Genomic DNA, 26,738 nt, shown 5'->3' with positions numbered 1-26,738 from the left:
CCTCGGCGTGCGACTGAGCGCCCAGACCGTGTAACCGAGGACTTGCACAGATAGTCGGTTGTGCCAGAGGGAGGTGATTCCGATCTGTGTCCTCCCACAGCACAGGGAAGGGGGCGATCTCGTTTGTGACATTGGCTGAAGGGACCCGGGAACGGAGCTGGGTCGCCAAGGGGTTAGTGACAAGGATCGCATTGCACGTTCTTTTAAAACTCAAGCAGCTGGATCCGCGGACACCAGTCGTATGCCCGTGTCTGGATGATCTCTCCCTTTTCCTAAGTGAGTCTCGTCTTTCCTCACAACTTAACGAATTTTGCTGAACGGAGACACTGACTCATGTAAGTTTACGGCTCTGCAAACTCCGATCCGCAACCTCTACTCTGTAAAATTTTCGATGCGATCGCGCGGATATGCGCGCACACAAATCTGTTTGGAGACACACTGAAAGGAGTTAATTCTCTTTTTATATTGTGGTGGATTTGAATTTCTGTATTACACGAATTTATTTCACGCCGAACTGGTTCGGTAAGACGCTCGAGTGTCATTATGCGATGCTTATAAACACTTCATGATTTTTATGTTTAGTACGCTTGCTGTGAAGTCTAAAACTAGTTGATTTGCCTTATTACCCACACAAGCACACGGTTAAACGTGCTCTGTTGTATCTGTAAAGTACTATGAGATATTTATGCTTTTCAAATACTGACAGTTATGTAATATTCAAGATGCTTAACTGATGCTTAACTCCTGTTCCGTCTGCACAGGGACCAGCTGACAGCGCGAGGACGAGGCGCGCAGCGCTGCTAGCAGCGTGCGTACAGATGTGGATCAAATAAAGCGGCTGTACGAAGGGAAGAGAAAAGCAGCGAGTGGAGCAGGAGGGCTCGAACCGCGGAGGGGGGCACCGGCGAGACCATGGCATCCAGCCTGACGTGCGTGGGCGTGGTGTGGGCGCTGCTCTCCTTCCTGAGCGCAGCCGCCTGCTGCGTGGGCTTCTTCATGCCCTACTGGCTACTGGGCTCACAGATGGACAAGCCGGTGTCGTTCGGCACGTTCCGCCGCTGCTCGTACCCCGTGCGGGACGAGGAGCGGCAGGCCACGGTCATGCTGGAGCAGTGCGGGCGCTACGCCTCATTCCAGGCCATCCCCAGCCTGGAGTGGAGGATCTGCACCGTGGTGACAGGCGTGGGTTGTGGGCTTTTGCTGCTGGTGGCGCTCACCGCCCTCATGGGCTGCTGTGTCTCCGAGCTCATCTCCCGTGCCGTCGGCCGTGCCGCCGGTGGCATCCAGTTCGTCGGCGGTAAGTTTAACACCCCCACACCGTCTCTGTAGCCTGCTTCCTCTGCTCCATAAAGGGATCTCTCACTACGGACACGTTGAGCATTCCAAAGCCCGGAATTCCATATGCCGAATCCCACATTCCTTCCCCCTAAACTGGCCCCGGAGGGGGGAGGGGGGGAGAGCGAGCGAGTCATCTGCCCTCTGCCCCTGGGTGGGGCTCTGTCCTTCAGGGGCTGGTTGTATTTTTGTCCCAGCTGGCTCACTGTCTGCACAGGGCCCTTGGTGTTGTCCGTATGCCCCCGCAGTAGGGTCATGCAGGGCCCCCCCCCCACACACACACGCGCGCTGCTGAAGGCTGCCTATGACTCACGTGACTGGCTGTCGCCGTAGATCTCTCCAGCAGTAACCCAGTCCTATCCAGGGAAACTTCAGTGGCAGACTTTTGGGGAATTTCTAGGGGGGTGGGGGGCAGCTGCAGCGGTCTCTCAGGCTCAGGTGGCACAGGTGTCTGATAGGAGATGACCCTGGGGGGGGGGGGCTGGTCAGAGCTGGGGGATGGCTGTTCTTCTCTGCTCATATCGGGGTTTATACTCTGTGATGTATTTGTCTCTCTGGGTAAAATACTAGTAAACCGAATGCTTTTCTGAAAGTCATTAAACTGTCGTTCCACCGACTTGTGTAACGACGACCTCCCTGCCAAGTCTGTGTGGACTGGAGCGTCCGGAATCTTCTGGAATCTTCCGGCAAGTAAATGGCCATGTGAGTTTGAGCATTCCTGAGCAGCCAGGGAGAGAATACTGGAAAGCAGATGGGGGGAGGCAGATTTTCCTCCTACCAGTACTCCCATTTGCACACCCCAGCTGGAGAGGGTTCCGTGGTGGTGGGGTCTTAGTGAGATAACTCCACCGGACAGTGGAGCAGTGCTTGGGGATGGAGCCAGAGGTCTGATCAGCCTGGGGGTTTATAAGATGTTTCCCGGGGTGGGCAGAGTCGGAGCGATGGAGGAGGAGGCTGTGAACTCCTCGCTGTTTGAAGGTTGGGGGTGGGGGAGTGTCTGATCCCGATTGTCTGGACCCCATTGTCCCTTGTCCGCAGGGGGTGTCTGGAGAGGGAAAAGGGCTTCTGCTCCCCCAGCAATGAAAGCTTCCCCTAATTCTTCCCATTCACATCCTCGGTCTCTCTGCTCCGCTGAGCCCTGACTCGGGGAAGTTATTGTTCCTTAGCGAGTGAATGAAAACGGCTGATTTAAACCGTACTATAAATCGGCTCCGTGAGGTAGCCGTGGCGACGCCTCTGCTTTGGGGCGCAGAGGAAGTCAGTCCTGGTGGTGGAATTATGCTGGTGTCTTTGAGATTGTTGGGTATGGAAAGGTGGGGAATATCTTGTGGGTGGAGTTTGGTTTAAGGGAGGGGCACTGTTGTGGGTGGAGCATGTCTTGGGGGAGGGGCATGGTTTGGGGGTGGGCTCTGGCAGCATGATCAATCCTTTCGGGATCAAAGGTCACCTGCCTCTGCTTTTGGTGGGAGGTAGTGTGTGGGGTTCAGAGGGATGGAGGGGGGCCTTGTGCTGGCTCCGGCCGGAAGCGGACCTGGCTCAGAACCGGCCACCTGTCCCAGTCGCGAGATTCTCCGCTAGTTGCAGATCACCTACGGGGCACACGAGGCGCCAGATGATATGAGAGCAGCAGGGGAACTTTCTGGATGAAGTGCTGAGCCAGGAAATTCACCGTGACATGGAACGTGCTTTGGTAGCTGGACTTTGTCTCTCTGAACGGAGATGGCTCCGTGTGGCTTAGGGTGGCAGCGTTTATCTAGATCAAACAGGAAGCAGAGGGGAGCTGTCTCAGGCTAAGACACTCAGGTCAGTCTGCCCCCCCCTCCCCCACCAAATACAGCCTGGGGCCTGGTGGGGCCTTCTGCTGGCTCCTCGTTCCCCTTGGGGTGTAGGGGCTGGAATGCCACCTGTGTCAGCTGACTCATTTAAACAGTGTCAGTTCCTTGTACGGACTCTGTGACTCCACAGGTGACTCACACCTGAGTCACCCATCTGAATGGGCTGCAGCCCCCTAGCTCCTGCATGGTCTCTGCCCTGGGGGGGGGGGGGCAGATGGAGGCCTGATCTCGCTCCTTTAGTCCTGTTGTATTCACTTTTCCATGTTAACAGGGTGCCCTGTCAGACCTGCTAATCATTAGCAAACAAAACAAACAGATCTTGCCGTCAGGCCAGTTTCTGCCTGAGGGAGGCGCCGTACGGCCGATGACCTCGGAAGAGACGGTTTGTCCAGTGACACTTTCCTGTTTTTTTTAAGATTCCCACCAACCGCTCTCAGGATCACCACTCAAGATTTTGATGTAAAAGATGTTTTTTTTTACCCAGGGGAAGTACATGGGGGTGGGGCTACAGCATCACTGGCCCCTGCTGAAAGCTGATTGGTCCCCAGAGTGCCCCCAGTCCTGCCCCTCACCGAGTCAAAACTTATCAATGGCCAATGATCAGGTTGGCCCCTCGGTATGAATTACGGCCCCTCTTATGCTTTCCATCTTTGTTTTCATGTGTTTACGAATGAATGAATGAATGAATGTCTTTATTGTCATTGCACAAGGTGCAAAGGCATTGTTTGTGTATAAATGGATAGAGTTGCATAGCCTTTTCAAAAAGGGTGTACTTATAGCAACAGCGTGGCTCTGAGTCGCCGCATCCTGCGTCCCCCGGGCCCCCGTCCCGTCGGTGATGTTCTCCTCCTGTTCCGGTCGTTTCCCTCACTCTGTTTCTCCATCACACACTGGGATCTTGGGCCAGCTGTTAATACGACGGCAGACAGTGAGGCTCCAGAGAGAGATGCAGGCAGACGGGCGCTTTAACGCACTGATGTGTCCGTTCACGTCCTGCTGTTGGTGATTTATGTGGATCTGTATAAGCTGTAATTATGTGTAGGGCTGTTCTGGTGGGGGGGGGGTGTGTGCTTCTTTCGATTCGGTTAAAGACACGAACGGATGGATCCCTGTAGTATACTGTCTACGCCACGTCTGACTCTGCCGATGGACTCCCGCGGACTCCCAGGAAGCCAGTCTGCAAACGGCTTCTCTGCTTTGAAGGCTCTACATTCCTGAGCTAAATGGGACACTTAGAGGCCTTTTGTGTTTTGCTGCTGGGGGGGCAAGCAGCGTTATGTTAGGAACAGCTGTGCTGAGTTAGAAATGTGTTTGGTCTGAGGCCGGACACGCAATCCGGCTTCTTAAAGATGCCGGCACCTCTCACAAGGCCACTCTTGGGGAGGGAGCCTTCGCCGACACCCCCCACCTAATCGTAAATAAGAATTGGCGTCCCTGGGGTGCCGGGACATGCAGAATTCTGGGTATGAAATCCATTCTCCATGTTAGGAAGCAGTGAGGTGGCTGGGGGGGGGGGCATGAAAATGAAAAGCAAAACTATATAACAGAACCTGGAACGGGGGAAGCGGGACTCCTCTCATGGATCGCTGGGTTTTCCGGATCCTTCCGCGTCTGATTCGTCAGACCACCCAGCGAGTAGGGCATAGATAACCCGGTGTTTGTGAGGTGAGAATTTCCATATTCTGCCTTGTCATGGAATGTCCTTGGAGTGGCCCAGAAGCTTAACATCGGAGTGGGACCCAGAGTCACATTATCATGAGAGATGGAATTGGATTCAGGTATGAAGCACGATTGGCTTTATGATACTTAGGTCGCCTAATTTCCCTTGATTCCATTGATCATGTGACTGAGCTGATCATGTGACTGAACTGATCATGTGACTGAGTTGATCATGTGACTGAACTGATCATGTGACTGAACTGATCATGTGACTGCACGAGTGCCTGCCATTACACGTCCCTCCCCCGACCACTTGCTCAGTGACGGCGCCGCCCTTCAGGACAAAGTGGCTTTGTGTCGCCGATGAAGTGAGGCTTTGTGGTCCTCTTTGGTATGGGGGGGTGGCTTCTGGCAGAGAGATGCCCCCCCTCAGGCACATGAGGGATGCCATGCTTGCACCCCCCCCCCCCCCCCAACCCAAGCAAGGCTGTTCACACTGGAGTGACGCTAAGCGTGAAAGAGTGATGGGGCAGGTCATCAGAAGGTGATGGTGAGGGCATCTCCGCATGAATCTCCCTTTCTCCTCCCTCTCAGCCTCTCTGTTACTTCTCTCTTTTTCTCTGCCCCCCCTCTCTCTCTCTCCCTCCCCGACCGGGGGCACGCCGCGATAACGGCAGCTCGATAACGCCGGTCACCTTCTTGGAGTCGGAGTGTGCCACACCGGCCGATAAGTGTGGCAGTCACGCACGGCTCCTGAGGGACCGTCCTGTAATGGAACGATGCCCCCGCAGGAGTTAAACGCAGGTCTGTCGTTTGGATGTCTGTGATTGACTGGGCCCTCATTAGCTGTGGCCCCCAGCCCTGGCAGGGAGCAGTTGGTGCCTGGCTCTTATCTGGGCTTCGCTGAAGATTGATGTCACAGGAAAACACTGCCCTTCGCTTTTCATCCCGTAATTTCGAGACAGTCCCACGTCGGACTTCCCTTCCAGCCAAATAGCCAAGTTGTCGGTTTCTCTTTCGAGATGGAATGTTCCAGATGCTGGAAATTGAGAGATGGCAGGTTTAATTTACTAATGAGTGCAGTCCTTGTCATGGGTCAGTGTGGGTGTTTATAACGTTACTATGTATCTGAAAGCTCATTTGTTTTTCTGGTTTCTATCATATAAAGGCCGATGGGAGATGTCCAAAGGGGAGTCATGAATGAGGGGTTAATAGATACGAAATGAAAGATTAATAATGTGTAAAGTCCCTGGAGACCGGAGCTGGAGAGGCAGACCGCAGTGCTTGTTGCTGTGCGCTCAGTCGGTCCGTGTCCAAGCCCCTCCCCAGTTCTGGGGCTTGACAGTGAGCCAGCCTGGTGAACACACAGCATCCAGATGGTGGCCCGCATTCTTGTTAGGAGCCTGTACCTGCTTCATCACTGGGACCACCTTAAGTGGACGCGATTCCTGCACCTGACTGACCATGTCATGTTCCCGTGAGGAGAACCCGGGGTTTAGCGTGAGATGTTTAGTCTGGGGTTTGGGGTTTAGTGAGAGGTTTAGCACGAGGTGTTTAATGTGGGGATTAGCGTGAAGTGTTTAGCATGGGGTTTAGAGTGAGGGATTTAGGTTGGGGTTTAGTGTGGGGTTTAGCGTGAGGAATTAATTGAGGTGTTTAGGGTGAGGTTTAGGGTGAGGATTAGGAAGTTTAGCGTGATGTTTAAGGTGAGGTTTAGGGTGAGGATTAGGAAGTTTAGCGTGATGTTTAGGGTGAGGTTTAGCGTGAGGGGTTTGGTGAGATGTTTAGCTGCTGTTACATGCAGAAGGAAAACCTTATGTGGTAAAGATTTGGGGGGTGCATGAGCATATACTGAAAGTCCCATATTTATACCCCCCCAAACACAATCTGGAGTAACTGAAATGTTCCCTTTACTTTTGGAAGGCACTCTGGCTCCTTCGAAGCGACTAACCAGCTCATGTCCATGATGAAATACTCTAACTGTGGTGACAGCACCCCACTAAAATTGAAACCAGAATATTCACATTCGGTCTGCCAGAGATTTCGGTTCCAGATGTTTCGGGGGGGGGCTAGTTGCGGCTTGTCTATTCCAGTGCCTCTCTCCCATGATTTAGAGGGTGGAGCTGAACCAAGATATGACAGTCACGGCAGAATCTTCAGGATTACCGGATCTTTGTCACCCAGGATGTTGGACAGCTCAGTGTGTGGAGGGAACCGAAACATCATGCCCCCCACCTTAGCCCCCTCAGCTCCTCCCCCAGGTCCACACCTGGTTGTGCGAGAGAGAGAGAGTCAGGCAGATGGTAAGCACAAAGCCTCATTGCTGGTTTGTCATGGAAACAGCAGCAGATGAAAATGCAGAAGCTCAGCACTGAGCATGAGGCAACAGAACTAGTTGGAGGCGTGGCTGGGGGCGTGGCCAGTCGGGTGAGTGACAGCGGTCAGGTTTCCTCAGCCCTCTGGACCTCATCCAGGTCATGATGATGATGTATTGCTCTTTGGTGTCTGTAGGTGGGGGCAGGGAAGGGGGGGGTATGCCATTAACAGGGAAAATGTTGGCAGCTTAACTACCATTCACAACCACTCACCGTAATTTTGTAATTTATGACTGTAAGTGGTTATTTTCTGTGGCCTTGAAATAACAAAGAATTTGAAAACACGGGCTATCAGTATTCCTGGGGGTAGAGAGGGACCATAATTACACATAGGAAGAGGGTGCCCAGCTCCCCCCACCACGACCGGACCAAACAAAACCCGATTTTAGTTTAGACATTCGCAAGACATGAGGAGGAAGGGATTGGCTTGGTTTCAAGATGAAGAACAGAGGGCGGGGTTTTCCTGTGACAGTAATTTCCTTCCGACACACTCTGTCAGCCAGGTGGGGGCTGGTCAGACTCAGGAACACGGCTGACAGCTTGGGGTGTGGGGTGTACTGGGGGGGAGCTGTACTGGATGGGGTCATCTGCCACGTGCCATCGCTTCCCATGTGGGGGTCATTTCTGGGTGACAGTAGAAATGCCCCTTGGGACCTCCCCTCACCCCCCCTCACCTCCCCCCTGCCTTCGTCCATCAGCTGTCGGCCAAAACTAATCCACCTCTCAAACTCGACTCTCCATCTCCCCACCCCAGGGAACCTCCAGCAGACAGTGGTTGGTCCCCCCCCCACCGACAGAGTGGAATGTGATCCGCAGAGGAGGAGGGGGGGGGTGTTTTCCTACTTTTTCCCGTGACCCTGCTAACTTATAAACGCCCCTGTTTTCTGTATTCTTTATCCATCTGTCTGCTCTATAGACCCCAAACCCAACATCCGCAGTGCAGTTCCACCAGCAAGTAACCAGTAGTAAGTCTCTGCTCGCTGGTGCGACTGAAAGGTTTTTTATTTTTTAATCCGTTTTGACTCTGAAGAACGGTCATTATAAGCAGCTCATGGCAGTGTCCTTTGGTGGGGGCCTCTCGATAGAGGAATGATGTAATGGGGTGTATCAGGCCAGCTGGGGCAGGCGATGGCTGAGGCTGCTCATCGTCTTGATCTTACTCTCCATCCGTGGCCCGGAGAGTCGTTCGAGGTGCCAGGTTCTGCCTCCAGCTGACTGCTTGCTGAGAATGACACGTTTTCCCCGGAACATCCAAAAGCACTTGTTTCCAGAGGAGAACTTTCTTCTCTGTTAGGGGTTGGCTTGTGGGAGGAGAGGGCTCTGCAGATGAAAGGGAAGAAGAGAGGGAGAGATGCGAGGTGCGAGGTCTGGAGAGAGGGATTGTTTGTGACAGGGTAATGTCAGGCTCCCAGTGTAATGAGGCAGCCTGCCCTGGCTGGTCTCTTTATTCCTGTGAAATATCGCATGGTGAGGAAAAGGCTGGTGCTTGGCCAGGGGAGGGGGGGGGGTCAGCGGACACGAGAATGGAGTGGGACAAACGAGATCGTGTGGTGATTAATGACCAGCACGCCGCAGCGATCGATATGAATCAGGCAGGCAATCGCTTTAAATTGAACTTTATAACCGATGGAGATTCGGAGCAAATTCCTTATTAAACTCCCAGACCTCATGTTATCTCCATCAGAGTGGGGGAGGGGGTGCTGTTCATCTGGCTCGTTTACTTGTGTTGGGGCACTTTGTGGGGGGGGGGGGGTAACCAAGCAAACTGACAGAAACTCATGGGGCCGTCAGGGGAAGGGTGTAAGAACCACTTAATACACTGACTGGAGAATAGAGGTTAGGGTTAGGCTACCTGCCAGCAGGGGGCGCTGGTGTTAGGCTACCTGCCAGCAGGGGGCGCTGGTGTTAGGCTACCTGCCAGCAGGGGGCGCCGGTGTTAGGGTACCTGCCAGCAGGGGGCGCCGGCGTTAGGCTACCTGCCAGCAGGGGGCGCCGGCGTTAGGCTAACTCCCAGCAGGGGGCGCCGGCGTTAGGCTAACTCCCAGCAGGGAGCGTTAGCTTCAGGCTAACTCCAGACAAACTGCTAGCTGCCTCCATCGACACCCAGCTCCTCTTTCAGGAGCTCACACTCCTGGCTCCTCAGATTGTAGCGTATCTGAATATCATAGCTGCTGTAGCACGTGCCGCTGTGTTCACACTGTCCCTTTAAGAAGGTTTCTTCACTGTTGTGTTTCCGAGAAGGGCACGCTTGTAAATAACGTGTAATTAACGGCTAACCGTGTCAGCCAGGCCCGGGGAACGTTCCGGAACGAGACACAGGCACAGTGAGCCTGTTGTGCCCTCCCGCCGGTGGCGGACTCTGAGATACGGTCAATTTCACGAGTAAATAACGAGGTCCAGCAGATATTCATCTGGCAGAATGGACCCTCCAACAACAGGAAGTGAACTAAGAGCACCATTCCTCTCTCAGAGGGAGACAGATGACTTTTATTAAGGGTTAAATTAAACACCGGTCGGTGACAACCCCCCACCCCCAGCTGTCTCCCAGTGGGACGTCCCGCTGCCTGGCAAGACAAATGGGGGGCGACCCACAGGAAATGGGGGTCAAGTGGAGTGAGCAATGTAGCATGTTCTGGTGGCGGGGAAACGTGTAGCATGATTGGAAATCGGTTACTGTGAAATGGAGATCACCACCCCCCCCCCCCCCGGCCGCTGCAGAATGGCGCGTTCCGCGGGCAGAGACCGAATAAAGTGTGTAAAGGACGAGCGGAACACAAGCATTCGGCTGAGGTCCCGTATCCCTGAATAATTAGTCCCTTTGCCAGCATATTTGAGGTGTTTATTCTGCATGAAGCACTGCTGGCTCAGAATGATTATTGTTTTTATCCGTTTTATTTAATGCAGGCTTTCTGGCGCCTTTTTGAATCCAGCAGCAAGTGTTCAACGCAGTAATTATGTTAAGCCGTGTCCCGCCTGTCTGTAGGGCGGATGTGTATGTATGTGGCTGACAGGCTTGGGACACTGGTGACCTTTGACCCCTGCAGCCCCTGACCCCCACGGGTGGTTAATGCTTTTTCATGCTACTGTGGACCAGCTCGATGTGGCGGGGGGCGGGGGCATACTTCACTGACAAAAAAAAACAAGACTACCAGAAAAAAAAGAACAGTAATTTTTCCTCCCCCCAAAACCAGTTGATGTGTCCCAGTTGGACACCCCCTAAGACCCCGATTGGGGACACCCCCAGCGAGGATTGTTCAATGTCTGTCTCAGCAAACTCGCTCTCCCTCATAAATATTCATTGCCTACACCCCCCCCCCCCCCCCCCCCCGCGGTCTTTAACCCTTTGAAGTTTGCTGCCGGCCCGGGGGCTCGGGCTGAGATGAGAGTCAGAGTGGGACTCTGTCTAGCAGATGCCCCACACTTGTTGGTCCCTGTATCCCTACCCGGCCCCCACTTTGAGCTCCCCCCCCCCCCAGCCCGTCGATCCAGGGCGGTACCCTTGTGTAATGACGGATGGTAGCTTTGGTGACGGCTTTCCTTTGTCACACACCATGTTTATTCCTAGTCATTTTATACCTTTATACATTTGATAGGATATGACGGTGATGTTTGATTGTGTCCATTACTGGCCACAGATTGTACAAGCACAGCATCACTAGTGTATATTTATTGTTGAAGTGCCCGATCGTTCAGCACGCGGTGTGGCCTGGCCGCTGTTTGACCCCCGGCGCTCTAGAGGGCGGTGCTTAGACCAAGCTCCCTAGTTAGGCGAAGCCTGACCATGTCCAGATGTTTCCAGTGTGTCCCGCGAGCCACTTCTGAATGGAGCCTTTGTTGGATGGTCAGCAGAGGAGAAACTGGAGTACTTGCTGTTTCCCAGTGTCCTCTGCTCCCAGCCAACCTGGAAAGTTGAGAGTCTCTTTGTGTCTGGGGGAGAATCAGACGAGGGTGACCTGGTTTTCAGACCCTGACTCTCTTCACGGTTGCTGCGGTGTTTGTTTTGGGCGTGACGTCTCAGTGTCATGTCAGGTCCTTCAGAATCTGTCCTGCCCTCTGGGACTGGTGGGACTGGTAAGATATTCAAACATCTGCTGTGGGATTTCGCTTCAGAAGATGCAGATGTTTATAGTATAAAAGCTGGCCGGGAGTGGAGAAGGGATCTTGCAATGGTATCCGTGTGACCTTAGAGTGGGAAGATCACTCCAGTGGATGGGACTTTGTCCAGCATTAAAAATGAAATTCACTCCGGGGTCTTACACTCAATATGGAGTCTTCACACATTGTCAGAGCTTTTAGGGGGGAGGGGGGTGGTGGTAAATTTGCAATTCTTCACCAGGCCTGCCAAAGACTTCTTGCCTCGATACACTTCCTTGTCTCGCTGCAGCCGTCTGAAGGTGACTGCCGGTGCAAGACCCCACATTTCACACGGCCTTGTTAACCGTGAAACAGCACATAAACTCTCCGTGCCCTCATTAAGGGGGAAGCTGTTCCGGCTAATTATCTGACAGCTTTCTTTCAGGTGCGAGAAAACCGACAGTTCCTGCGGGTTTACCAGCTTCATACACTGCAGTCTCCATTTTTATATCACCCCGAGTATGTCAGCCGTCTGTGGAAATGGCAGCATCTTATTCTGGAAAATGGGTTCAGGCTGCTTAATCACTGGGCCAGCTTAATAAATCTTACAGAAAATTAGTGCAGTAACCAGGTAACTGGAAATAATGTCAGGTGTAGAGCTGGGAGATATGGCAAAAAAAATCATCACGATATTTTTTCCTGTATTGACCGATATCGAAAATGATCAATATTATAGTTTCACAATGCTGTTCCATGTAATAATGTAATAATCAAAATAATAATAAAAATGACCCTATTCTGACAAATAGAACGAATACATTGAAATAAACAATATTAGTAAACAAATACTTATTTTCCAACAAATTTTACTGTTTACATACAAAATTCCCTTAAAATTATAAAAGGTTATTGATTTTCAAGTATTCAAAGAAACATAGCTCAAATGAACAAAACCATATAATAATGTAACAATGTGCAAAACTGTATAATATTGCAAATATGTTAACGGTCAAACATAAAATAAAGCAGGACAGAACTGACTGCAACAAGTATCTTCCTCTATTCTTGGTCTCTTAAAAACTTTTTAAAATTCTGAAGCAGAAAAGTATCTAAACCAAACAAAAAACACTTATTCAAAAAAATGTCAAATCATGGTTAGATTTTTTTTGTCCGGCGCTGCAAAACGTCACCACGCGTCACCATGTCACATGGTACAAAATCCTCGCGAGAGCAAGACGACTTGAGACAGACCGTGCAGCACAAACTGGAACCGCCTCCGTGACGACACAACTTTGCCCTTATTGGCTGAAGATTTTAGTCACACGCATGATGTTTGTATCCCAGGAAGTTCCGATGCGTAATCTGCTATTTCTCCCGAAAAGCACGTAAAGCAGTGAGAACTGGTTTTCAGTTCATTTACCTGGTAAAATAGAGTTTAAATAAATGACATAAATGCTCTAACAGTACACGTAAGTTAGTGGTTTATTTATTGTTAGTTACTATAATGTTGCGCTGCTTTATGTGTTTAATCATCCAGTTTGTGAAGAAGGAATTCAAGTAAGAATTGCATTGTACTCAGTACATGACAATAAAACTTTGAATCCCTGAAATACATGCATTTGATCTTTTTCCTGGCAGCTATCTTTTTACACAGGGCCACTATACACAATAGTTTTATTCACTGCTAACAGTTTGTATCAGGAGCTGGTTATTGTAAAAGTAGTAATGTGCATGCAGGTGATATTTGTATAGATTTATCTACACCCTTCTGGCAGTGCTGCCATTGCAGTCAGGTCTCACAGACTACGAGGAGTAGAAGTTGTCCGACTTGGCTGCAGTCAGTTTATACTCCACCCCTGCAGCCGCCGGCAGATCGCGCTCCACGTCGTGTCAACTGCAGACAGACCTAAGCCCAAGTCGAATGCACCCATTGCTTCTTTAAGGGAGGATGGGCAAACGTCGTCGGTGATTGGCTGTTGTGCTGGCGTTCAGTAAACCTCTGCTCGATAGGCCATCGAGTTGTCTGTCTCAGCGTATTCTCTAAAACGGAGCAAACTTGGTTGATCGAGTTTTATAGTCTGTGTGTATCATCGTGATCGTCCTCATTTTTTTATCAATACGAAAATCGAGATCGTTTTATCGCCCAGCACTAGTCAGGTGGGTGTGGAATTGCATGACTTTTGTCTGAGAATCAAAAAATCGGTCAGTCTGCCTCATTTGTGGGCCCGGAGACTATTTAATTTCACCGGAACTACCACAGTCAGTCGTAATTCGGAATTCATGACAATGTGTCAGGTTGGCTGTTGACCTAGATAATGCTGAGGTGACGGATGTCCCAGGCCCCTAATCTGTCACCTGACCTGGTCCCCCTATTCTGTGACTTAAGCATGTTTCCAGACTGTTGTTGCAGCTGTGTAGGTTACAGCTTCAGACAGGACACCTTGACCTCAGTGACCCCCCCTTGACCTCTGTGACCCCCCCTTGACCTCTGTGACCCCACCTTGACTTCACTTGACCTTTACTAATACAACCAGGGAGGCAAATTTGAAAAACTGTTAATTCGGGGTTATGTACAGTGTGTCGTTCTGTGTTATCTGTGAAGTTACTGCAGAGTCTGTAGCTCACTTTCTATTTTTGGGGGTTGAATCGTATGCGAGGGTGGGTGGGGGGGCTCCTGATAAACCAAACAGCCAGTAAGAGAGGGGAGGGGGGGTATTCTGTGTGGAGTCTGTCTGTCCTCCCCTGCTGACTAAAGCAGGCGGAATGATCTTCAACACAAAGAAGGCTGAGCCTTTTAAGGCAAGGGATTTTATTTGTTTAGTAGATCTAAGTTTAGTAGACCCAAGTTTAGTAGATCTAAGTTTAGTAGATCTAAGTTTAGTAGATCTAAGTTTAGTAGACCCAAGTTTAGTAGATCTAAGTTTAGTAGATCTAAGTTTAGTAGACCCAAGTTTAGTAGATCTAAGTTTAGTAGATCCAAAGCAATGTGCATTGTTTGAGACAGCAGAGCCAGACAATCTCTAGAGTGATTTGGGGTTAAGGGCTTTGCAGTTTAATGGCCTGTGAGTGGACACCTGAACCAAGGAACAGAGGGGTTCTGGATATTGTTCTGTATGTAGCTCAGCGGTTTTGGGATCTGTGCCCAGGAGGTTATGAGCTCGAATCCCTTAGCTGGCAGAGGAATTGTATTGCTTTGGGGCCCTTGAGTAAGGCCCCTATCCCAAACTCTTGTTCGACCCCAAGCTTCCCTCTCTTCTGTGCTGCTTTGGGCTGCTAAAGGAATCGGTTGTTTTTTCGCAGGCGGTCTGGTCTGGAGCTCAGGCACACGTACGGTGTTCTGGGCCTGCCGTCTGATCCCAGTGCCGGCCGCATCCGTCTCTTTTGTCCTGGGATTGTGGGGGAGCAGGACATTGTACACATGGCACTGGGGCGCGTAGGCATTTCAGCCTGGTGAGCAGGTTTCCTCCTGATCTGCTCTGCAGCTGTGCAGAACCTGGCCTGGGCACGTCGACCTGGGGAACCAGTCATGACGCCGGCGGGCTTTTGTTTGTCAAAGAGCATTTTTCCCAGAAGCGTGTGTCTCCCGTAACGTGAAAAATGAAAACAGAAAAGGAGTTTGAGCAGAGGGAGATCTGGAGGTGATCTGGCCTATTTGTTGGTAATCTGGAGCTGATCCTGCAGTGTGGCGATATATGATGTCATAACTCTCTAACCCACATAACTGCAATGAGAACCAGCTGGAGCTCTCTCAACGTGTGTGCATTTCGCTGAATGAAGTAAATGAAAAATTTTAGTTAATAACCATTACTATGACAAGTGCTTTGGGCATCCTTTCACTCACTCGTCCTTTTTTCCCCCGTCATATTAGCAAAAATATGGACTTTTACCGCAAATACAGAATTGCACCCCCCCTCCCCCGCAAGCCACACGTCGTGGTACAATCAGCAGTGAAAGTTTTAAAATTGAGGAGTTCTACAACTAAGATTCCATCCTGTTTCACGATGCACTCCCGCCTCTATAAATAAAACAGCTTATTTGAGTTCCCGTTTGGCGTCCCGGGCCGTGGGAAACGGATACAATCGTACAATGGAAAAAAAAATGCTTCACATGATGCAACATTCCTTTGAAGTATGCATTGGGTGTATGGCCTGCATTGGTAGTTTAATGTGATTGACTGGTGGAATTACGTTCTGCGGGGCGGGGGGGTGAGGAAGGGACCTCCACTTCTTTTCATGTGCCTCACGCTGCGTGACCCGGAATGTTCCCTGTCGTGGGCGGCAGAGCTGATTGTTAATTCCGTTCGCTTCTCCGGCTGCCGGCTTGTTTATCTGGGTCATTTTTTAATTGGCGGGTTTCTCTGGATCTCTCAACTTAAAGCCACACACACGGCATCATAACAGTGGCCTCCAGCCAAGGGTGGGGGTGGCTCTCCGGCAAGGCTTGTGTTTATGGGGGTGGGAAAGTCATTGTTTCGCTGTGTTTGTGAGAATTGCAGCTTTGCCTGTTGTGCCATATGTGGTTCAGCTGCCTGTGCTGCTGGAAGTTCTTTGCCTTTTATCATCACGGCAGGCCCACACTGCACATGCTGCTTGGGGGTGCGTGTAATTATAGGGCAATTAAGATGATCAGGATTGGGAAATTTACTAGATTGATCTGTAATTATAAAGATGGAAATTTATAAACATCAAAAGAGATAAATTTAACAAATATATTCATTTATATAATCCAATTATACACTCTAAAAACTGCTGGGTTAAAAAAAACCCAATTTGGGTTATTTTGGTAACCCAGCGCTGGGTAAAAAAGGGACTAACCCAACGCTGGGTTATTTTGACCCAACAAGTTGGGTTACACGTTTAACCCAGCATGCTGGGTTGTGATTTTTAACCCAACTATTAGTTAAAAATGACTACACTGCTGGGTTGAATGTAACCCAAAATGGGTCAGAAATTTAATCTAGAAACTTTGGTGATTAAAATTACTAAAATAAAAACAATTCTACAGCAATACATACTTCAGTAATGGAATTTTATTTATGACAAAACATGTAAAAAATGTGTCCATATGAATTTAAGACATTTTTCCCATCTCCACCTCAGCATTAAGACAATTTCTATTAAAATGTATCAAACTATCACAGAAACACTGTGACTGAAGTCAGTAACAATGCATCAGACTGAAGTCAGACAAATTAACTTTAGAAAAACACAATTTGAAATATGAAAACTTTTCATAACATTTACATCATGCATAAACATTAATATATCCTGAGATATACAGGAATCATCAGTAAGAATCAATTGCAATGTAATTGCAGAGTAGAGGAAAAATAAAAGTATGTAGAAGTAATAATGAAAAAGCATCTAACTGACTGAAGTCAGAAAGATTAACTTTAAAATACAAATTTGTGCATAAACATTAACATATCCTGATATATATAAATCATCAACTGAAAAAATATGTAGAAGTAATAATGAAACGGCATCAAACTGACTGAAAAAACAAACAAAAAAAAAAACTTAAGAAAATACAAATTTAAGATTAGGAAAAAATAGGAAAACATTTTATAACTTTCCCATTAACAATTATGTGCAAACATCAATATATCCTGAGATATAAAGTGACTGAAGTCAAATTTACTTCCAAGAAAATATGTATTTAAAATATGAAAACATTTCAAACGTCCACTGCAGCAAGTAATGTACTTTGCTCAAATGCTGTGCCATTTATTATAGCAAAGGCTTGAAAGCAGTGGTTGTCTCCAAGCATGAGAACATAAGAAAATTCAATGGACTCTTCTGAACGAAGGTACTCAACCATATTGGTCCCAATCTGAAAAAAGGAAAAATAAATAAAAAAGAGATGGTATAGATTCATTAAGAACTCAAAAATGTGTAAAAGTTAAATATCCTTAGAGCTACCTTCAGAACACCTAAAAAACCTTTAGGAGCATAAAAAATAACACACCAAGCTATCAGCATTAGCTAACCCTTGACCATGGCCTTAGCACTATGCTTAGAAAATGTCCGTCGAACATGCTTAGTTTCAAGCCTCCTTTAGCCTGAACTGAGCTCAGACATTCCCGCCTGCATCAAACCATTTACAGGATTAAAGAAATTACATGTTCGTAGTAAATTAACATCGTTTGCTGTTGAATGTACAACTAAGTCAAACGAATTGAACGAAATGTACATTACAAGCAGAGCGGGAAATTTATGTGGATGTGCTGACAAAATCAAATTAGTTAAGTAAACTCCGCTATATCAAAACCGTATCTAACATATACAAAAGTAATATTTAAAAATTTTACGTTATCCTTTCCAAGGCGGAGCACGGCCGTCGCTTAGTCGTTAGGTAATCTCAGTTCAACTGACCGAAAGCCTAAAATTTGCGTGTATATATATTATACAGTAAAGCAAATGTTTTATTTATTATGAACATTGTTAAATACACACTGAATAACTTACGTTTCAGACAGAATTTCACTGGCTTCCCTCTAAAGACGGCGCAAAACTCCGTCAACTCTCGCTGATGTCCCTGGATGTTGACGTGACGTGCGTGCTCTCTTTCACGTCCGCGTTCCCAACCCAGCACTGCTGGGTTATAGATCAAGACCGATTTTCAACCCAAATTGGGTTAAATCAACCCAACTTTGTTACCCAGCAGTCTCAACCCAGCATTTGGGTTGAAAAAACAACCCAGCGTTTTTTAGAGTGTACTTATTGTTTTTCAGTGATTAAAATGGTTGGTAAAAATATAAATTATTGAAGGCATCATTTGACGGCTTCCCAGGGAGTCGGAAAATCAGCAAAGAAGGTAATGGTGTCACATGATGAGGGCGAGATCTTCGTATCTGGGCGTCACATGATGAGGGCGGGATCTTCGTATCTGGGCGTCACATGATGAGGGCGGGATCTTCGTATTTGGGCGTCACATAATGCGGGCGGGATCTTCGTATTTGGGTATCACATGATGCGGGTGCGATCTTCGTATTTGGGTATCACATGATGCGGGTGCGATCTTCGTATCTGGGTGTCACATGATGAGGGGTATCCCCCAGTACCGGCTTCCCCCCACCCCTCCCGCCCCATCCCCCTCTCAGGCTGCCAACTTCTTATATATTCATGAGATGGCACAGACCATCCTGAGACAGAGTGGGAGACTCATTAACAGTGCACACCCACCCACCCCCCACAAGAGAAGGCATCTCACAGCTGTTCCTCTGCCCAGATGCCACCAGGCACCCTGATGAATGGGGTGGAGTAAATCTACACCGTAAACTATCACATTACACTACAGCATCAAAACAAGGACATCACACAGTGTTCCCAAACCAAAAGTGCGATGAAGAGATACCCATAGGTGTCACAGGGCTGTCTGGGATTCTCCCTCTGTCAGTGCTGCCTCTGATTCTTACATCCTCTGTGAATGCTGCCTCTGATTCTTACATCCTCTGTGAATGCCAGTTGGGATTTTATATCCTTTGTAAATGCTGGCTGGGATTCTTACATCCTCTCTGAATGTTGCCTGGGCTTCTTGCATCTTCTTGCATCCTGTGAATGCCATCAGGGATTCCTTCCTTTTCTGTGAATGCCATCAGGGATTCTTACCTCCTCTGTGAATGCCATCAGGGATTCTTACCTCTTCTGTGAATGCCATCAGGAATTCCTTCCTCTTCTGTGAATGCCATCAGGGATTCTTACCTCTTCTGTGAATGCCATCAGGGATTCCTTCCTCTTCTGTGAATGCCATCAGGGATTCTTACCTCCTCTGTGAATGCCATCAGGGATTCTTACCTCCTCTGTGAATGCCATCAGGGATTCCTTCCTCTTCTGTGAATGCCATCAGGGATTCCTTCCTCTTCTGTGAATGCCATCAGGGATTTTTACCTCCTCTGTGAATGCTGGCATCAGTACACAGACGATATGCAGTCAGCCTCCCCCCCGAACTGCCCGCCTCCCCACTCACTGCCTCTGTGATCAGGTGTCCATGCCAGCTGGGTCCCTGATTGGTAGCAGGCTTACAGGCCAGTGGGGACTACTCATTGTTGCACGACTGCAGAGTCAGTAGGGTTATCCAGAGTCACTTACAGCCTCACACCAGCCCCCTTTTTCTGCGCCATGTGTTTCTTATATATTACACTGCCTATGTATACATTGTTATGCAGCATATCTATGCAGCTGAATATGTTATATATTACATGGCTTTTCAGTTCACCAAGGTTTTTTTACTGTTGCAAAAGTTGGTTCGTCTCTGGCATTTAGTCCAACCAAGTTGGTTCTGGGCTTTATGGCACCTGTAACCATGTGCCCCCCCCTCCCTCCCCAGTATGACATAAAAGCATGAAAAGAACAGTGAATTGTGCAAAAACAAAAAGATCAAGTCAAATAAAATAACAGCACAGAGCCTGCAGCTTAACTGCATTGGGAGCAAAGCATGCTGGGAAAGCGTTTTGCCTGCGTTAAGACTGGAGCAGGATCACGGTGGGGGCACCGCGAGGCGGACTGAGGGAGAGATTTATGCAATCCGGGGATGGCAGAGGTTAGCGTCAGGCGTGGGAGGATTTCTCGTGCTGTTAAAATCGGACTGGGCCCAGAGGGACGACTGGAGTTAAAGCAAGATAATGTTTGTTTCTCGGCAAATGGGGCTTTTATGTTATCAAGTGCAGAGACGCGACCGCCTGCGAACGAGAACGTCTCTCTGCATGAGCTCTGCGCAGGTCGCGTTTGATAACGACCCCACCCTCCCCAGACGTACATCTGCGGCATGGTGAGAGTTTTTTAACTGATAGGAATTTCCGCTAAGACAGAGTATGGTCCTTGCACGAGGCCGAGGTGAACCTGTAAACGGGGTTCCTGCTCTCACCGGCCATGTGATCAGTGCTGCTCCCTCCCAGGGAATGCTGGGATATTGGCATCACTCTCGACTACTTGATAGGATCGCTCACCAGAGCAGGAGTCCCAGTGTGTGTTTAAAACACCCCCCCCCCCCCCCACAGGGGCGTAAGGTCAGCCCCAGATTGCCTTTCCTGGCTGATTCTTATTATGAATCCTGGTTTTCCTCTTTTTCTCCCGTGTCCCCATCTTCCCCCACCCCCATCCATTTTCTTCATGCTCCTACTCTTCCCCCCCCCCCCCCCCCCGCCCCAGATTTCCATTGCCATTAGGAGATCCTTCACGGGCCGGCTGGAGGGCCCTGGAATTTGCACTGGCCCCTCTCCTCTTGTTTCTCGCCCCTCGTGGCGTTTCCCCCCCCCCTTCTCACTCTCTCCCCATCTCTTCCCCTCTCCCCGTCTAACTCACTCTCTCTCACTGTCTGAGTACCGCATCCGAACGCCACGTCAGAGGGCTTAGTGCCGCGTTTCTCATTCATGCTAAAGTCTGGGGGGGGGGGGGGTTAGGGTATCCCTGCAATGCCAAGATAGGGAGCAGAGGAGAGGCGGCACAACTGAGAGCGTGTCGCTACAGCGCAGTGTGGGGAGGGGCCGGATCCTGGCCCCCTGCGCCCTCCCTCCTCCCCCCCTCCCTCTCAGCAGATGGCTCTTCACCGCTCCTCTCGGCCCGTCTCTATGACAACCACCTCCAGAGCGGTGTGTGAGGGAATCTGAAATTTGAACACAGTTATGCTGTTTGTAAGCATGGTGCCCAGGTCGAAGCCGAGGACGGTAACTGAGTTTAGGGGAATGGTGTGACGTCACTTGGTGTAGCTTTGTCTGCGTGCGAGTGAGGGATAGAGCAGGAATGATCCACAGAAGATGTGAACCCAGAACAGTCCGGTCTCAGATTTTGCCTGTGTGGGATAACGATATACCTCGCAGTATGCCAAAACAAAGGCTGAATAATGAATAAAATCACTCCGTAACGAAGCAGGCAGAGGAAGCAGAAGCAGAAGCAGGCAGAGGAAGCAGAAGCAGGCAGAGGAAGCAGAAGCAGGCAGAGGAAGCAGAAGCAGGCAGAGGAAGCAGAAGCAGGCAGAGGAAGCAGAAGCAGGCAGAGGAAGCAGAGTGTTTTCATTCTAAACACTCTGACTGGCAGCTGTGTAGCTGCAATCACAATTTATCGGCTTCAAAATTTCCATAGTTGGTTTGGAGACACTGCCCTCCCCTTCCGCTCACTTCCCGGCATTCCTTTCTGTGAAGCTCACTTTTTCCGTCCGCCGGTCTGCGGTCTGTGTTTAAACTGCGGTGACGTTACTGCATGCGGCTGAACCTTGCCTCTGTTTGTCCCCGGACCCGTAAAAAAGTGCCACTGTCGCATTTATTTACAGCAGTCCGGCACGATGTCCCAGGACATTATGGGAAAAAACTTGCAGGGAGGGCAAACTAGGAGCGAGCAAACCGGATAGTGAGCAGAAAGGCTGCCAGGTCCCGGGACCACAGACACCCCGGGGGTCCAGGCCCTTGAGCACAGGTGCTTGACCCAAATTCATTTTCACGTGATTCCCTTCCCAACTCCGAAGTGTCTAACAAAGGCTTAGTAATTAACAGCTTTAGTGTTTTACTGAACCACCTGGAGATTATATTCATGTTTAACAGTAGTAGTTATGTCATGTTTTCAGATATAAACTTATTATATTATAATGCAATATTGTGTATCCGTGTGCCCACCTCCCCCCCACCCATGCTGCTCCAGGAAATTAAAGCCAATTACGGGTCCTTTTATCTCACAGAGTTACTGGGGGCTTGAAAGAGAATCTCTGATTGTGTTTATTTTCGTAGTGAATCCTGCATCCCCCCCCCCACTGCTGTATCCCATGGATACCCCCAAATTGCAACTGGATTGGGTCACATCGTGGTTGGATGGGCCCCCATGATTCGCTGCTGGATGAAATCTTTCACAGGCCACTCGTTCCGTTCTTAATATAACATTTCCACCCGGCGATTGGCTCTCCATCCTGCAATCCCATAATCCTTTTCTTCAGAGAGATCCTTAAAGACTCCAGAGAAATCCTTTTATTTTGCGATAGAGATACGCTACACTTACCCCCTCAGATTTGTTTACACACTTCAAGTGGTCACATGACCTCAGCATCAGCCCCCCTGCCCGCCTCCAGGAAGACTGAGGCGAAGTGGCTCATTATCTTAGGCTGTAGGTAGGTTAGCTTGGAAAAGTAATTACCACGCTGCTAATTGTGCTCATGGATGAGGGGAGGGTCCCGCTAAGGGAACCACACTAAATTAGCCGCGTCCTTTGGCATCTGGAGCAGGACGGCCTTTTGTCTTCCTGGGTTCTTCTCTTCTTTCTTGGTACAGTCAGGATCTGTATTCTGCTTTTAGTCCAGCTGCTCGTGCGAGGATCGTAATGGGGGCCCTGAGTGTGAGCCGGGCCCCTTTGCACGTTTTCTGCCCCACCCCCAGAGCCGGAGCTTATCTTATAGCGGGGGCCGGATTAGCTGCGGCGGCGGGCGCCGTTTAATTAGCCCCCGCTATCTACATTCGCATGCAAAGCTGCTGCATCGCAGCTAAAGGGCCGCGCCTGTCAGGCGGCTCCCGTGACGCATGGGTACATGCAGGGGAAGCGAACGGAGAAGGATTAGGGCCATTTAAATAAAAAGCCCCCCAGCGGGGAATAATCTGGTCCCACCACCCCCCAAGCTTGGGCACTGCCCTCTCTGGTTCGCATGACATTTTGCCCGCCGCGACTCCTAATCTCCTTCTGCCGTGCCCACAGGTCTGCTGATTGGGTCTGGGTGTGCCCTCTACCCCCTGGGATGGGACAGCGAGGAGGTCCAGCAGACCTGCAGCAACGCCTCCGACCAGTTTGAGCTGGGTAAGTCTTTGCCACGATGCAGTTCACATGCGAACGCACGAGACCAACAATGGGGGCATCATTTTGAAAAGGCACTGGGCGTGGGATCGATCAGTCAGGCTGTCTCTGCCTGGGCCAGCGTGTATTTCCCAAAGAGGCCCCATGGAATTCTGGGCCAGAGGCGCTAAAACACCACGTTTGTTATGGGCAAACAGGGGCTCCATTTAGCTACGTGCCGCGAGATTCCAGGGCGGCCGTGCGACCAGGACCTTCCCGGCACGGTTACCCAGGGGGCGGGAATGCTCCGGAAAACCCCCGCTGTGGCGTGGTGAGGTGAACAGACAGGAGGCGCTGCTCCTCCATCGATCCTCCGGGGAGCAGCAGCGCCTCCCAGAGGTTTCCGGTTCCCCGTTTACTTTGTCACCTGACTACATGTATCATATTTGACATCAAGCAGATCTGATCTTCATCTTCTCCAAGATTCATTATTCCTTATATTACATTCCTTCTTTCTTCCAATTACAGACGCTCCTCTACTTATGAACGAGTTACGTTCCGAACTGCCGTTCGTAACTTGAAATGTTCGTAAGTCGTTATTCAGTATCATTTTAAGGGTATACGCAAGTACAAAGAACTAGGATGCTGGGAGTTCGCACGCTACGCTGCTGCGCGGCGGGAGTAGCGGCCAGAAGTCGCACCAGGCGGGACTGGCGCGCAGAGAAAAAAATGATGTTGCAGACAGGAAACGGGAGCCCAACGAACACAACTCTTTGTTCGTATGTCTGAAAGTTCGTAAGTTGAAAGTAGAGGAGCATCTGTATACCTTATATTGCAAAAAAAATTTAAATCTTTGTGTGGCTCAGCAAGTTCGGATGCGATCAGAAGGTCGCTGGTTCAGATCCTGGGGTCGGCAGAGTGGTTTCACCCTGAGTGAGTCCCTATTGTCTGTCCCAGCTCTCAAAAACATATGTGACTTTGCGTAAAAGTGTCTGCTACAACAAACGTAATTGACCTTAATTCACTGACATGATAGAACGTGAGTGTGCGCCCGTCTTTGTGTCTGTGGGGTCTGTCAATATTCAGCGGGCAGGGGGGGGGCGGTGTGAGCACGCAGCCTGCTCTGATATTCTGGGCACCCTAAAGCAGAGGGAGGTGCGCATTACATTCTGCAGGAACATCACAGCTACAAAACGGCCTCCAAATCCATTTCAGGGATAAGTGCCTTGTTTGGATTCTACTGAAGCAGCTGCTTCATGCTGAGGGACAGATGAGGCGGATCTGTGAACAGAACATCAGTAAGCCGCATGACAAGGACCATACGACAGGAATATCAGACTTTTTTGGAGGGGGGCAGGAGGAGGGAGGGAACAGGCCAGCAGATGACCTTCTGGATGCAGTCTGAATATGCTGCTTTGACTGGGGGGGGGTTGCTGCACTGATGTTTATCAGACTCTGGTGCTGAGGTACAAGGAAAGCAGAGCAGACCCCTGTGGGTTGTACCAACACCGGGAGAGGGGGGAACGGTCTAGCATGTCAGCCTACTTTCTATCCACAGATTCGTATTGAACATCCTAAATGTGTCCGCTGATGTGGACTATGATCAGCCAGAATGGGGACGAGGTAGCAGCCCCACACCCCCCGCTCTGGTTATAGTCCGTCCCGTAACGGCGGCCACTTGCGGGTTCATGGGGAGGTGAGGTTACAAAGCAAACGGGACGAGGGCCCCTGTCTGCCCTCTTGATGTCACTACGACATTAATTACTCTGGCCAAATGTTTATTCATATATGCACAACTTACTGTCTGCAGTCTTAAAGGGGAAGTCCCTCTAAAAAGGAATGCGGTGCTCAGATGTTCGCATTACAGCTGCCCCGTTTAACGACGTCCCCGGCATCATAATATTTTCAGACTCCACACCCCACCCCCTCCCTCCACCAACCCCGAATCCCCCCACCATCCCACGAGCCCTCTTTACAAAGAAAAAGGCAGCTCGAATGTACCAGGGATTTTCTGAACCTCACAGATGCCGTCTGTGATCTCTGCACTGGGACCAAAAATGTGGATTTATTACCTGTAAACTACCTGTTGCTACAGTTGAAACCAGATATTTACAAACACTTCAGAAAAAAACACAAAAACTTTTTTTTTATACTATTAACATATTTTTTGCCAGACATCAGCCAGGAAGTTGAAGTTTGGGTGCAAATGGGTCTAACAAATGGACAATGACCCCAAGCATACCTCCAAATTAGTGACAAAGTGGCTTAAGGACAACAAAGTCAGTGTATTGGAGTGGCCATCACAAAGCCCTGATCTCAATCCCATAGAAAATTTGTGGGCGGCACTGAAAAGGCGAGTGTGCGCAAGAAGGCCTACAAACCTGACCCAGTTACACCAGTTCTGTCAAGAGGAGTGGGCCAAAATTCCAGCAAACTATAGTAGAAAGCTTGTGGAAGGATACCCAAAATGTTTGGCCCAAGTGAAACAGTCTGGGGGCAATTCTACCAAAGACTAAGGAAGTGAATGTAAAATTTTGACTGATGGAAGTAATAATAAAAAAAATCCATAAAATTCTCTCTCTCTTTATTCTGACATTTAACAAATGCAAAAATATGTTAATATTTATTATCTGAAACAGAAAAAGTTTACTCTGATTTAATGTTTGACGGTAAAGAAAAAATGTTTTTGTGCTTTTTTCTTAAGTATATGTAAATATCTGGTTTCAACTGTATTTAGCTGCCCTCCAACTGAACAACAGCAGTGACTTAGCGAGTTAGCGATGGCAGTCTTGGCGAGATCTTGTTCCTGTCTCTGCTACAGGAGCAGCGATAGACCGTAAACGGAGTGGAGGTTGATTTGAACGGCATTTTAATCACAATTTAATGCACAGCTGCATGTCCGATGTGTTAAATCGCCCGTCCTCCCTTCCCTCCTCTGTCCACAGGCTCCTGTGAGATCGGCTGGGCTTACTACTGCACGGGTGGTGGAGCCGCCACCGCTATGCTGCTCTGTACCCTCATGTCATGCTTCGCTGGGAAAAAGCAGAAGCAGTACCCCTACTAAGGGAGCCCAAAACGGGAAGAGTCACGTCACGGAGACCGCTAAAGGCAGAGCGCTGGAGAGCCAATTGGACTCCATTTCCCAGCATGCCTCGCCAAGGACTTTTCTTTTTTTATTTTAAGAAGGGATCAAGTCACCTGTTGGGCACACGCTGTGCATGTTTCCGTTAGGAGCACGATGAATTTGACGACTGTGATCTTGCGGGAACTGAATACTGTTTTTACTGTGTTACGGATGCGCTTTCCTACTCTAAAAGGACCAATCATCCTTTTGTATATGTCCAGCAATATACACTTTGTGTCTTTTGTCACTCTTGGCTGTTGTAGAGTATCATGTCCCGTAAATAGTACTTACATTGTGGTGGAGTTGATGTTTTAATTTATTTACTCCTGCTTCTCTCTGTCCTGTAATCGCCTTAAACACGCCATCCTGTATTAGAGGGACATAAACATTTTAAATACTTTTGGCAGTTCACTAACTGCTATATATTAAAAGCCTTTTCAGTTACAGAGGTCCGTATCAATATAAGACTGAGTATATTGTATGTTTTACTTACCAGTTTGTGTACAACGGTATCAGTATACACTTTTGTATAAGCAAATAAAATCCAGTGTTTATTCACCATGTTTATAAATAAAAACTGTTTACTCAAAAA

At 49.2% G+C, this 26,738-nt stretch overlaps 1 protein-coding gene across 2 annotated transcripts; it reads left to right on the top strand.

Moving 5' to 3' along the window:
- LOC111850659 (LHFPL tetraspan subfamily member 6 protein) lies at positions 1-26,738 on the top strand. 2 transcript variants are annotated; one of them, XM_023824791.2, is made up of 4 exons: positions 1-276; positions 762-1,297; positions 22,948-23,046; positions 25,968-26,738. In XM_023824791.2, exons 2-4 carry the CDS (start codon positions 913-915, stop codon positions 26,084-26,086), a joined length of 603 nt encoding a protein of 200 aa, XP_023680559.1. In that variant the 5' UTR covers positions 1-276; positions 762-912; the 3' UTR covers positions 26,087-26,738. The 2 variants fall into 2 exon arrangements, with proteins under 2 accessions (XP_023680559.1, XP_023680558.1); XM_023824790.2 differs by having other exon boundaries at positions 2-335.

This window comes from Paramormyrops kingsleyae, chromosome 24 (assembly GCF_048594095.1).
Source record: "Paramormyrops kingsleyae isolate MSU_618 chromosome 24, PKINGS_0.4, whole genome shotgun sequence".
Classification (NCBI taxonomy): domain Eukaryota; kingdom Metazoa; phylum Chordata; class Actinopteri; order Osteoglossiformes; family Mormyridae; genus Paramormyrops; species Paramormyrops kingsleyae.
This window is presented reverse-complemented; position numbering and strand designations above follow the sequence as displayed.

Coding starts and splice junctions, on each gene's coding strand:
- LOC111850659 (XM_023824791.2), top strand. CDS start 913: ATGGCATCCAGCCTGACGTGCGTGGGCGTGGTGTGGGCGCTGCTCTCC. Junction 1,298..22,947: donor TGGCATCCAGTTCGTCGGCG/GTAAGTTTAACA, acceptor CCGTGCCCACAG/GTCTGCTGATTGGGTCTGGG. Junction 23,047..25,967: donor CTCCGACCAGTTTGAGCTGG/GTAAGTCTTTGC, acceptor CTCTGTCCACAG/GCTCCTGTGAGATCGGCTGG.